Raw genomic sequence first — 14,209 nt, forward strand, 5'->3', positions numbered from 1 at the left:
CGGACCTGCTGAGCTTTTCCAGCAACTTTGTTTTTGTTCCTGATTTACAGCATCCGCAGTTCTCTTTGTTTTTATTTGGTCAAAACACTAATGAGCTGAATTCCAGAGGGAAGGTGAGAGTGATTGTCCTTGACATCAAGGCAGCATTTGATGGAGCGAGGCATAAGGGAGTCCTAGCAAAATTGGAGTCAATGGGAATTGGGGATTAAACTCTCTGATGGTTGCAGTTATACTTGGCACAAAGTAAGATGGTTGTGGTTGTTGGTGGTCAGTCATCTCAGCTCCAGGACATTTGTGCACTAGTTACTGAGGGTAGTGACTTAGTGCCCAACCACCTTCAGCTGCTACATCAATGAGCTCTCCATCATAAGGTCAGAAATGAAGATGTTTGCTGATGACTGCATAATCTTCAGATTATTCACAACTCCTCAGATACCGCAGCAGTCAGTCTCCAAGTGCAGCAAGAGCTGGACTGTATTTTGGATTGGGCTGAAAGGTGGCAAGTACCATTTGCACCACACGTGCCAGGAAATTGCCATCTTCAAGAAGAGAGAATCCTTGGGAGTTATCATTGTCCATAACTTAAACTGGACCAGCCACATAAGTACTTTGGCTAAAAGAGCAGGTCAGAGGCTAGGAATGTTGTGGCAAGTAACTCTTGTCTCCCCATTGCCAAACTGCCATTGAAAAAGCATAAGTGAGGGTTTTTTTTTTTCAGAATGTTATATACTTGCCTGGATGAGTGCAACTTCAACAACATTTCAAGAAGCTTGACACCACCCAGGACAAAGTAGACTAATCAATTGACACCACAAACAACACTTTCAATGTTCATTCCCTTCATTACCACGTGTACTATGTATAAGATGGTACACATGGGAGCATAAGATAGAATTCACCCTGCAGTTTGAGAGGGAGAGGGAGAAGCAGGAATCAGATGAAATTGTATTACAATTGAATAAAGGTAACCACAAAGACATGAGGGAGGAGTTGGTCAAAGTTGAAACAGGGAGCCTAGCAGGGAAGACAGTGGAACAGCAATGGCAGGAGTTTCTGGGGGCAGTTCGAGAGGCACAACAAAAATTCATCCCAAGGAAGAAGAAACTTACTAAGAGGAGGATGAGGCAACCATGGCTGACAAAGGAAGTCAGGGACAGCATAAAAACAAAAGAAAATGCATACAATGTGGCAAAGATAGCCATAGGATTAAAACGCCTTTAAAAACCAACAGAGGACAACTAAAACAACTAAGTGACGGGGAGGAGAAGATGAAATATAAGAATAAGTTAGCTAGTAATATAAAAGACGATTGAATGTTTTTTAGATATCTAAAAGGTGAGAGAAAAGTAAGAGTGGATATTGGCCACTGGAAAATGACGCAGGAGAGGTAGTAATGGGGAACAAAGAAATGATGAAGGAACTTAATAGGTACTGTACACTTTTCATAGTGGAAAGCACCAGCAGCATACCAGAAGTTCATGTGTCAGGGGGCAGAGGTGAGTTTGGTGGCTGTTACTGGGGAAGCTGAGAAGTCTGAAGGTGATAAATCACCCAGACTGGATAGACTACACACCAGGGTTCTGAAGGAGTTAGCTGAGGAGCTTGTAGAGGCATTGCTGGTGATCTTTCAGGAGTCACTGGAGTCAGGGAGGATCCTAGATGTCTAGAAAATGGCTAATGTAATACCCCTATTTAAGAAGGGAGGGAAGCAAAAGACTGGAAACTTGAAAGGCCTTTTAGCCTGACCCCTCTCGTTGGTAAGATTTTAGAATCCATTATTAAGGATGAGATTGCTGAGTACTTGGAAGTGCATGATAAAATAAGGTTGAATCATGCTGGCTTCATGAATTCTTTGAGGAGGTAACGAGCAAGTTAGACATGGAGCCAGTGGACATGATCTGTTTGAATTTCCAGAAGGTCTTTGACAAGGTGCTGCACAGGAGGCTGCTAATTAAGATAAGAATCCATGGTATTAGGACAAAGTACTAGTGTGGATAGGGGATTGGCTGACTGGCAAAAGGCAGAGAGTGGAGATAAGGGGGTCTTTTTCAGAATGGCAGCCAGAGACTAGTGGTGTTCTGCAGAGGTCAGTGTTGGGACCATAACTATTCACCTCCTAAATTAACAATCCACACAAAGGAACTGAGGGAATTGTTACTAAGTTTACAAAGATAGGTGCAGTATCAGGTAGCGTTGAGGAAGCGGGGAGACTGCAGAAGGACTCGGACAGGCTAGGAGAGTTGGTAAAGAAGTGGCAGATGGCATACAATGTGGGAAAGTGTGAGGTTATGCACTTTGGTAGGAAGAGTTGAGGGATAGACTGTTTTCTAAATGGGGAAAGGCTTCAGAAATCTGAACACAAAGTAACTTGGGAGTCCCAGTTCAGGATTCTCTTAAGGTTAACATGCAGATTCAGTTGACAGTTAAGAAAACAAATGCAATGTTAGCATTTATTTCAAGACAGCTTGAATATAAGAGCAGAAGTGTACTGCTGAGGCTGCATTAGGCTCTGATCAGACTGCATTTGGAATATTGTGAGCAGTTTTGAGCCCTGTATCTAAGGTAGGATGTGCTGGCATTGGAGGGGGTCAAGACGAGGTTTACAAGAATGATCCAGAGGATATGGTCCAGGAGTAGGCAGGTGGGACTAGTTTAGTTTGGGATTATGTTCAGAGCAGACTGGATGGACCAAAGGGTCTATTTCCGTGCTGTAAGACTCTGAGTGCTTGTCATATGAGGAACAGTTGAGGACTCTGGGTCTGTAACTGATGAGGGTTTAGAAGGATCTGATTGAAATTTACAGAATACTGAGAGACCTGGACAGAGTGAACATGGGGAAGATGTTTTCACTATTAGGAGACACTAGGACCCAAGGGCACAGCCTCACAGCAGAGGGACAATCCTTTAGAACTAAGATGAGGAGAAATTTCTTGACCCAGAAAGTAGTGAATCTGGAAACACATTGCCACAGAAGGCTGTGGAGGCCATGTCACTGAGTGTATGTAAGACGCAGATAGAGGTTCTTTAGTTAAGATCAAGGGTTACAGGGAAAAAGCAGGAACCATGGACCTTCAAGCCTGCTCTGCCATTCAGTAGGATCATAGTTGATATGACAATTCTCTCATCCGCTTTCCTGTGTTTTCCCTGTAACTCTTGATTTCCCCTACTGATCAAGAATCTATCTTAGCCTTAAATATACACAAGGATTCTGTCCCCACAGCTTTCTGTGGCGAGGAGTTCCAAAGACACGCAACCCTCTGACATAAGAAATTCCTCCTTACCTTATTGATAAATTGGCACCCTGTTATTCTGAGACTATGCCCTCTGGTCCTAGACTCCACAGAATAAACATCCTCTCAACATTTACCCTGCCAAGCCCCTTAAGAATTCTGTTTGTTTCAACAGGTCACCTCTCATTCTTCTAAATTCCAACGAGTACAGTCCCAACCTGTTTAACCTTTTACCCATAAGACAATCCCTCCATACCGGGGATCATCCTAGTGAACTATCCTTGAACTACCTCCTATTAAATAATATTTTTTCTTACATAAGGGGACCAAAACTGCTTACAGTAGTCCAGATGTGGTCTTGCCAGCACCTTGTACAGTTGCAGAAAGACTTATTTACTCTTATCTCCAACCCTTTTGAAATAAAGGCCAACATTCCATTAGCCTTCCTGATTACCTGCTGCACCTGTGCGCTGGCTTTCTGTTTCATGCACAAGTATCCCCAAATCCCCTTGTGTTGCAGTTTTCTGCAGTTTTTCTCCATTTTGGATAATACTGTTCTCAGTTCTCCCTTCCAAAACAAACAACTTCACATTTTCTCGCATTACATTCCATTTGCCAACTTTTTATCCACTTATTTAACCTATCAATATCTGTCTGTAAACTGTTTGTATCCCTCCTGTAAATTGCCTTACCACCTGTTTTCGTCATCTGCAAATTTGGTTGCATTATATTCAATTCCTTACTCCAAGTCAATTTTATTTATATATATTATAAACAGTATATATATTGTAATTCTTCTACCTCTATTCTCAACATTTATAAAGTTTGTAGAAATTGACCTGAAGTTCAGCAGTGTTAAAAAGATGAAGTGCTCACTTGCTGCTGTTGTGTGTTCTATCCTAGTGGTGATGGGGAGAAGGAGCCCTTGGCAGTGGTTGGATCACCATACTGGATGGCACCTGAGGTCCTGAGGGGAGAATTATACGATGAGAAGGTAATCAGGCAGCTAAAAGAAACAGTTCTGAAGAACAGTCATATCTGACGTGAAACGTTCACACTATTTCTCTCTCAGCTGGCAGACCTGCTGAGTTTCTCTGGCATTTCCTGTTTTTATTTCAGATTTCCAACATCTGCCATATTTTGCTTTTATTTAGCCAAAAGAAACAAGCAAACACTCCCCACTAACTCTCATTTCCCTAATCCTGCACTGAGGAAGAGACTGATAAAGCTTTAACTGGAACTGAGCCTAATCACAGTCCGCAGACACATGCCCAAAGAACTTCGTGTGTAATGAGTTGAACAAGAGCAATACTTTATATAACAGACCTTCTTATGGACACTGACTTTGAGAGCGAGATAGTGATACTGTTTATAACACATTTAATATCTTTGTTTCCATGCTCCATAACCCCTATGTCCACAACCGCTCTCACCGGGACCCACTGTTGCCCAAAGGGCTTTTGACCAGACTGTATGGCCCTCTCTGGTCCTGGAGCAGATAGGCTGTCCCTCCTTTGACTCTAAACCAGATTGTCTGGTACTGTTTATAACCTGGGGCAGATTGTAGATCTCTAGGCCCGAATATAGTTTGCAGGGTGAAAATTCCAAAATATTCTTTAAAAATCTGAATTACTTTTACTTTTTATTAATCAACCTGTTCAGAGATGTGACTACACACCACTGTGAACACGGGCCTCCTGTTTTTATTTTATGTCTTTGTAAGTTAATGGAAGTTACGTGACAGATGTTTTTAATTTAAAAAAAGTGTGAATCTGGCATTGATGGGTGACATTAGAGAAGTGTGGAGAAAGGACTAGTAGGGACCATACAAGCAAAATTTCCATCGTCCTCCCAAAGATAGCTCATTGAACTGCCTCATCAATGACCTTCGTGCCATCATAAGGTCAGAAGAGGCTATGTCTGCTGCTGATTACATAATACTCAACACCACTCACAATGACTCAGATACCAATACAGTTCATGCCCATACTTACTAAGACCTGGACAACATCCAGTTTTGGCCTGATATGTGCAAGTAACATTCACACCACACATATGCCAGGCAATCAGCATCTCCAAAAAGAGAGAATCTAACTATCATCCCTCGACGTTGAATAGTATTACCATCACTTACCCACTATGATCGACATCCTACTGGTTACTGTTCACCAGAAACTGAACTGGACCAGGTCAGAGGAATTATGCAGCGAGTAATTCACCTTCTATCCCCGCAAGGCTTGTCCAAAACCACAAGGCACATATCAGGAGTGTACTGGAATACTGTCCATGTGCCTGGATTTATGTAGCTCCATCAACACTCAAGAAGTTCGATACTATCCAGGTCAAAGTAACCCAGTTGATTGGCACTCCATCTACCATCTTGTGCATTCACTCCATGCACCACTGATGGTACAGTGGAAGCAGTGTGTACCATCTACAATATGCACTGCAAGATCCTTAGACTGCACTTTCCAAATTCACAACCACTACCATTAAGAAGGACAAAGTCAGCACATGCGTGGGAACACTGCCACCTTCAAGTTCTCCTCCAAACTACGCACCACCCTGACTTGGAAATATATCATTGTTCCTTCAATGTTGCTCGGTCAAAATCCTGTAACTCCATCCCTAATGCATTACAGTTGTCCCCATGTTCCAAGGACCGCAGCAGTTCAAGAAGGCAGCTCACCATCACCTTCTCAAAGACAACTAGAATAGGTAATAAATGCTGGTCTAGCCAGAAGTGCCCACATCCTATCAGTGAATTTTTTAAAAAGCAGCAATATGCAAGCATTGTGATAAGATTAATAATCCAGAATCCCAGGCTAACATTTTGGGGACATGGGCCCTAATCCCACCATGGCAGATAGGGAAATTTGAGTTCAATTCAAATCTGGAATTAAAAGCTATTAATGGTGATCATGTAACCACTGTCAATTGACCAAAAATCCAACTGGTTCACTAACGCCTAGCCTACCTGTGACTCCAGACCCCTATAGCAACATAGTTCACACTTAACTGCACTTTAGGCAATTCGGTACGGGCAGTAAATGTTGGTTTAGCCAGCAACACACTCATTCCATGAACAAAAGTTTGTGTTGTAAAGCTAATTTGCTGTAAATAATCAGGCTTTAAAATCTCCCTTTAGTCATTCTGATTGCACATATCCCTGTTGCAGACGGATGTCTTCGCTTATGGCATCATTTTGTGCGAGATCATTGCCCGGATACCAGCTGATCCAGATTATCTGCCCCGCACTGCGGTAAGAACAACTCACATTCATTAAGTGCCTTTAACATAGCAAAATGTTAAAAAATGTAATATAAAAGATAATCAGGTAAAATGTAACCAAGACACAACAGGAGCTGTTAGGACAGATGACCAAAATCTTGTTCAATCATGGAGATTTTGAGGAGTATCACAGACATTTAGAGAGGAAATTCTGGAGCTTAGGGCCTAGATTGCTGAATGGTGGAACAAAGAAAATCATGATGTGTAATAGGCCAGAATTTGAGAAGTAGAGATCTTGGAAGAGTTGTAGGGTTGTAGAGTTGAAGAAGGATACAGCTATAGGCCCTGAAGGGGTTTAAACATGAAAATTTTAAAATCAACATGTTACTGGTTGAGGAGGCCATGATGGTCAGTCAATACAGAGCACTGAGTGAACAGGGCTTGGTACGAGTTAAAATATGGGCATGAAAATTTTGGATGACTTCACATTTAACACAGGGTGCATTATGGAAGGCTGGATGTTACCAAATTGGCCCCAGTAATGTGTTATTATGAACCTGACCTGCGGCAATCATTGACCGTGAAGTGGAACTATGTGGGCGCAGAACATGGTCACTTAATTATAGAAAAGTGAAATTCTGCAGGGGCAAGAAATCAAAATCAGAAAACGCTGGAAACACTCAGTGGGTCAGGCAGTGTCCATTGAGAGGAACAGAAATAATATTGCAGATCGAAGATCCTTCAGCAGAACTATGTATTCAGGATCTGGAATGAGGAAAGTATCTTTGACCTGTGGTTGTTGCTGCCACAGAATCAGTTAAAAGTAGTCCCAAGCAGCTGCATTCTGGTGGGTTTACAGGGTGTGATGGAGCTGACCAGCAAGAGGCCAGCATTGGAGGGCTGGTAGAGATCTGATGTTTGTAGAGTTAGAGGGATTACAGTGACAGGGAGGAGGCAAGATTATGGCACCATTCACAGGGCTTCTATCTACCTTGGATAGTGCCTTTATATCATTCCCGATGCTATAGCTCACTGTGCCTGTATCCACCTTTAAGTTACAGCTCACTGTGGGGCCACATCTGCCTTTCACACTGTATCAGTACCTAACTTTGATGATATAGCTCATACCTATATCTGCCACAATGGTATAGCATAGGGTGCAACTCACTGCGTCTGTGTCTAGAAGGTACAGGTCACCACCAGCTTTGATCTTCTTTGGTAGAGTCTTGACTCAGCTTCAGTGAAACAACTCAATGCCTTTGTCCACCTTTGGTGTTTCTTTCAATGACATCTCAAAGTGTTTGAAACACAATATTACTGTCTATTCCTTTCTATCCACTTGAGTATAGCAGTGTCTCTCTAAAAGGTCAAACCAGTGTTTACAAAATACTTTATATACCTTACAGGTAATCCTACCCATTCATTTAAATCCATGACCCATGCCATTAATTTCTCTAATCAGGGAAATACAACCTTCTTTCCAAACCATGAAGGCTCCTTAAAATTTTATACACTTTTCATATATGTGGGCAATCAACCATGACCATCAAGCCGGGGATCACCCCTGGTTCAATTGAGAGTGCAGGAGAGCATGTCAGGTATGCCTAAAAATGAGAGTGTCAACCTGGTGAAGCTACCAACAGGACGACTTGCATGCCAAATAGCATAAACAGCAAGTGATAGAGGTAACCAATCCCACAACCAACAGATCTGATCTAAGCTCTGCAGTGCTGCCACATCCAGTTGTGAATGGTGCTGGACAATTAAACAACTCTCTGAAGAAGGTGATATCCCATTCTCAATGGTGGAAGAGCATAACATATCAATACAAAAGATAAGGCTGAAGCATTCACAGCAATGTACAGCCAGAAGTGCCCAGTGGATGATCCACCTTGGCCTCCTCCAATGGTCCACAGCATAATGGATACCAATCTTCAGTCAATTCAATTCACTCCACATGAAATAAAGAAATGTTTGGAGATACTGGATACTGCAAAGACTATGAGCCCTGACAACATTCCAGAAATATTACTGAAGACTTGAGCTCTAGAATATGGCACTCTACTAGCCAAGCTCTGCTGGTACAGTTACGACACTGGCATCTACCCGACAATGTGGAAAATTGCCCAGGCATGTCCTCTGTACAAAAAGCAGCACAAGTCCAACCCAGCCAATTACTGCCCCATCAGTCTACTGTTAATTATCAGTAAAATGATGGAAAGTGTCATCAACAGTGCTGTCAAGCAGCACCTGCTCAGCAATAAGCTGCTCCCTGATGCCCAGTTTGGGTTCCAACAGGGCCACTCAGCTCCTGACCTTATTACAGCCTTGGTTCAAACATGAACAAAAGAACTGAATTCCAGAGGTGAGGTGAGAGTGATTGCCATTGACATCAAGATTGCACTTAAGTGAGTGCGGCATCATGGAGCCCTGCCAAAATTGGAATCAAATTCTCTGATAGTTGGAGTCATACATAGGAAGATGGTTGTTGTTGGAGGTCAGTCACCTCAGCTCCAGGACATCGCTGCAGGAGTTCCTCAGGATGGTGACCTAGGCCCTCGAATATAAATTCAGAAATAGGGATGTTTGCTGATGATTGCACAATGTTCAGCACCATTCACAACTCCTCAGATTCTGAAGCAGTCTATGTTCATATGCAGTACCATCTGGACAATATCCAGGCTTGGGGTGACAAGTGACATGCTTAATAAAGAAAAACTGAAAGAACTGCAGATGCTGTAAATCAGGAACAAAAAACAGAAGTTGCTGGAAAAGCTCAGCAGGTCTGGCAGCATCTGTGAAGGAAAAAATCAGAGCTAACGTTTCGGGTCCGGTGACCCTTGCCACACAAATGCCAGACAATGATTATCTCCAATAAAAGACAATCTAACCACCACCCCTTGACATTCCATGATGTTACCATCACTGAATTCCCCCACTATCAACATTCTTGGGGTTACCATTGACTAGAAACTCAATTGGACTTGCCATATAAATCCAGTGGCTACGAAACAGATTAGAGGCGAGGAATATTACGGCAAGTAACTCACTTCTTGACTCCCCAAAGCCTGTCCACCACCTACAAGGCACAAGTTTGGAGTTTGATGGAATACTCCCCACTCGCCTGGATGGATGCAGCTCCAACAACACTCAAGAAGCTTGACAGCATCCAGGACAAAGCAGTCCATTTGAATGGCACCACACCTACAAGCATCCATTCCCTCAACCACTGATACTCAGCAGTAGCAGGGTGTATTATCTACAAGCTGCATTGCAAAAAATCACCATGGCTCCACAGACTTTCCAAAACCTGGAAGGACAAGGGCAGCAAATACCTGGGAACATCATCGCCTGCAAGTTCCCCTCCATGCAAGTAACAATCCTGACTTGAAAATATATCACCATTCCTTCGGTGCCACTGGGTAAAAATCCTGGAATTCCCACCCTGAGGAGGTTGTGAGTCAACCTAAGGCATAAATATTCCATTCCTGACAACATCTTTGTACATACTTCTGTACCCTCTCTGGTGCAATCATATCTTTCCTGTAATGTGGTGAGCAGAACTGGTCTGGCTAAACTAGTGTTTTTGAACAGTTCCAGCAATAACCTCTGTTAATATAGTCTATGCCTCCCCTGTAAAGTATCCTATATATTAAGTATCTTATTTATCTGTTCTATTACCTTTCCAGAATAGGTAGACATGGACTCGAAGGTGCTTCAACGTTTCTTCCATTTGGAATGTATTCCTTTGCCTTGCGTGCACTTTCCAGATGCATCAGTTTATATTTTTTCCCGATTTGAATTCTATTTGCCATTTTTCTACCACCTAACGGGTCCATTGTTGTTTCCCTGTAGTCTACAGCATTCTCACCATCACAAGGCCAATATCCATGATATCTGTGAACTTCTTAACCATGACCCTTTCATCTAAGTTTAAGTCAGTGGTATATAAGCACAAAAGGCAAGGGATTTAATACTGCAAAATCTCACAGGATACAATTGTCCAATAATTTAAAAAAAAAACTCTATTGCCCTTCTGTTTTTGCTTCTTTCCACTGATCAATTTTTGTTCAACCTAACTCTTTTCTCTTTGATCCCATTTACATTGAACTTTTCTTACTGGTCTGCCATTTGCAACCTCAAAATATCTTGCTAAAATCCATATAAACCACATCAAAGGCTCGACTTTCATCAATCCCCCTTTTAACTCCTCAAAAAATTCAATCATCAATTTCATTAGCCCAATCATGCCGACTGTTGATTGATTCGTGCCTCTCTAGATGACAATTTATACCGTCCCTCAGACCTTAATCTGAAAATTTCCCACCACTGAAATTAAGCTGAGTGCCCTATAATTATGCAGTCTCATAGTATTTTCTGTTTCATTTTTGCTATTTCATACTTCTCAACTGCAGTGTCTATAATATCCCTCTCTTTTGTGAAGATAGATGAAAAGTGCTCATTAGGAACCCTTTGCCTTGACTCACTAGTGATCTTTTAGCTCTTTAACAGCCCTACTTACTTTATTTATATTCCTATCTATTTATAAAACACCTTGCATTTTCCTTACGAATATGTTTTTATACCCTCTCTTTGCTTTCCTAATTTCCTTTTTATTCTAATGAAGTACCATTCTGGTAGATGTACTTGGCGCTAGAGTGAGGCTGTACCTCTCAATTTTCTACGACAGTGCTAACAAGCTGATACTTGAGCAGCTGTGGAACTGATAAGAGTGTGAAGCATGGAATTTAAAGCAGGTGCAGTTGTCTTTCACGTACCTGCTTGTTTGTATTTTACACAAGGAATGCAGCACTTGCCAATACATTCCAGTTCTACACCCTTTTTCTGCATTAAACCAGAAATGTTTCTACTCTGGTGACAGGGCTGGGGGTTGTGCCAGTGAGGATGGTAAGGTGAAATGTTCATTCGTTTATTATACATGGATATGTGCACCATTCCTTTCCCGATCCCATTTTTCAAACTTTCAGTGAAGAAACTGCTTTGGCAGCTTGATTATTCAGAAACGGAAACAAACTATGCTGGAGAAACCAAACAGGTCTGGCAGCATTGTATCAAGAAAACAGCTAACATTTTGAGTTCAGTGACTCTTTGCCAGAGTGTTCTGACACCTGGATAAATGCAGCTCCAACAATAATTAAGAAGCTTGACACCCTCCAGGAAAAAACACAGCCCACTTAATCGGAACTACATCCACATTCATTTCCTCCACCACCAATGCTCAGTAGCAGCAGAGGGTACTGCAGAAACTCACCAGGACTCCTTAGACACTCCCTGCCAAATCCATGACCACTTTCATCCAGGAGAAGGACATCAGATACACGGGAACACCACCAACCTCTCGTCTAAGCCACTTACCACTCTGACTTGGAAATATATCACCATTCCTTCAGTGTCATTGTGTCAAAGTCCTGGAATTCCTGCTATAATAGCATAGTCGGTTTGCCTATAGAACGGGGACTGCAGCAGTTCAAGAACACCCCTTTTCAGGGGGCAACCAGGAACAGCAATAAACACTGGACCAGCCAGCGATACCTGTGACCCACAAGTGAATAAAAAATGGAGTCTTGATTCCTGCTTAGTTCCTCGTTTGTAAATGTGCTGATCATGAGCATTGTGATGTTGGCCAAGTCTCTGGTATAACTCCTCTCTTCTTTAAATATCATAGGACATTTTGTGCCTTCTTCAGAGGTCTCCCTCAGTACTGCACTGAAATTTCAGCCTGGACTATGAGCTTAAGATTCTGGAATCCTTTTAAATGGGCATCATAGAGTGAGCCTTACTCTGTACTGTTCTCATTCAGACTGAGCGAGGAGAGTTCAATACTGACACTGGGTTCTGTCAGTAAACCAATTATGTACCATTTCCCCAGCATGAAGTTCCATTGTCAAACAGAAGATCTGTTTTTCCCTATCAGTCCTTTGCCACTTTGTCAGTACATTAATTTTGAATGGCTAGCCTGTGGCTAGGCTCCATACAATGTGAATTATTCAGAATGTGGCTGTGTGTCCTTTCTCTCCATTCAGTGGAGTCTTTGTTTCGTTTTTGTGTGTATTCTAAGATGATTATGATGGCTCAGCCTCTATACATAGGGCATTGTTTTATGACATGTGAAGGGCAAATAAATCACTTATGATACCTCATCAGGGAGTAGCTGTCAGTGTGGCAAGTCCCTGCCAAGATGGACAGACTTACAGTAAAAACCAAGACCCTGATATGTTGGTGAAAGCTTATCTTAACTTTAGTGACATATTGAGTACTAAGATGTAGTTGTGGGGGAAGGGGGGATAAGAAAGATTTGCATTTTTATGGGACTGTTTATTACTTCACTATCAAAACTATTCAGATGTACAGCAGTGCTTTTGTGACAAGGAAAGACTCCAACAAACAACAAAGATCCATAAGCACTTTAATTTTTGTTCTGGTTAAGGGAAGAAATTTGCCCAAAATCCCAAATAACCCTCATTCTCTCCTTCAAGAAGCAACTGATACTGTACCTACATAAGAACTGTTGAGAACTTCAAAAGCCCCAGATCTAGACAAATATGAAGAGCATCAAATTGTATCATTTTCTGTTTGAGGTAGCTGCAGATGATAAAGGCCAGTCAGTCCATCTTTATTCATCGATCCAGAAAAAAACCTTATGTTCTCTTCTTTCAATCAATTCTTTCTTAAATGATTCTGAGCTTGTGCCTCCATAATTCCATCTGGAGGTTTATTCTAAATGCCAATGACTCTCTGACGATATGAATTTCCTGACATCGGTCTTAAAAGTCCTCTTCTCTATTTAAACATGCACTCTTTTATCACGGTCACACTGTTGCTGGACTAATAATAGGAACATTGGAACGAGAGTGGGCCATTCAGCTTGTTGAGCCTGTGCCACCATTTATTTTCCAATCATTTGCAGGACGTGGGCATCATTGGCCAAGGCAACATTTATTGCCCATCCCTAATCGCCAAGAGGACAGTTAAGTGTCAACCACATTGCTGTGGGTTTGGAGTCACATGTAGGCCAGACCAAGGAAGGATGGCATACCCTTCCCTAAAGGGCATTAATGAACCAGATGGGTTTTTCTGACACTTGACAGTAGTTTTTCATGGTCATCATTAGATTCCTAATTTCAGATTTATTTTGTTGAATTCAAATTCCACCATTTGCCCCAGCAGGATTTGAATTCAGGTCCCCAGAACATTATCAGGATCTCTGGATTAATAGCCTAGTGATAATACCACTAGGCCATTGCCTCCCCCATCTAATATAATCAGCTGATCAAACACTTCAATGTCTTTTACCCACCCCATCTCCATAATCCTTTGTGCCATTGATAATCAAATATTTATCAATGTCTACTTTTAAAGACACTTTAAATTACCCACCCTCTGAGTTTAAAAAAAAAACTCATCTCAGTCCTAAATGTCATCTCCTTATATTTTTAAACTGTGCCTCTTGGTTCTAGGTTACCTAACCAATGGAAACATCTTACCTGCATTTACCCTATCTATCCCTTTCAGGTATTTTATGGGTTTCAGTGAGATCACCTCTCATTCCTCAAAACTCTTGAGAACACAGAGAGCAGGAACTGCAGATGCTGGAGAATCTGAGATAACAAGGTGTAGAGCTGGATGAACACAGCAGGCCAAGCAGCATCAGAGGAGCAGGAAGGCTGACGTTTCGGGCCTAGACCCTTTTTTCTGAAGAAGGGTCTAGGCCCGAAACGTCAGCTTTC

The 14,209-nt window shown here is 42.0% G+C and overlaps 1 protein-coding gene across 1 annotated transcript in view; it reads left to right on the forward strand.

Annotated features, from left to right (window-relative positions):
* Positions 1-14,209, forward strand: part of tesk1b (testis associated actin remodelling kinase 1b) — a 124,766-nt gene that overhangs the window by 101,163 nt on the left and 9,394 nt on the right. Inside the window, exons 6-7 of the mRNA XM_048594725.1 lie at positions 4,134-4,224; positions 6,409-6,492. Coding sequence (XP_048450682.1) covers positions 4,134-4,224; positions 6,409-6,492 — 175 coding nt within the window. The remainder of the gene's footprint in view (positions 1-4,133; positions 4,225-6,408; positions 6,493-14,209) is intronic.

Source organism: Rhincodon typus, chromosome 3 (genome assembly GCF_021869965.1).
Source record: "Rhincodon typus isolate 14 chromosome 3, sRhiTyp1.1, whole genome shotgun sequence".
NCBI classification, from domain to species: domain Eukaryota; kingdom Metazoa; phylum Chordata; class Chondrichthyes; order Orectolobiformes; family Rhincodontidae; genus Rhincodon; species Rhincodon typus.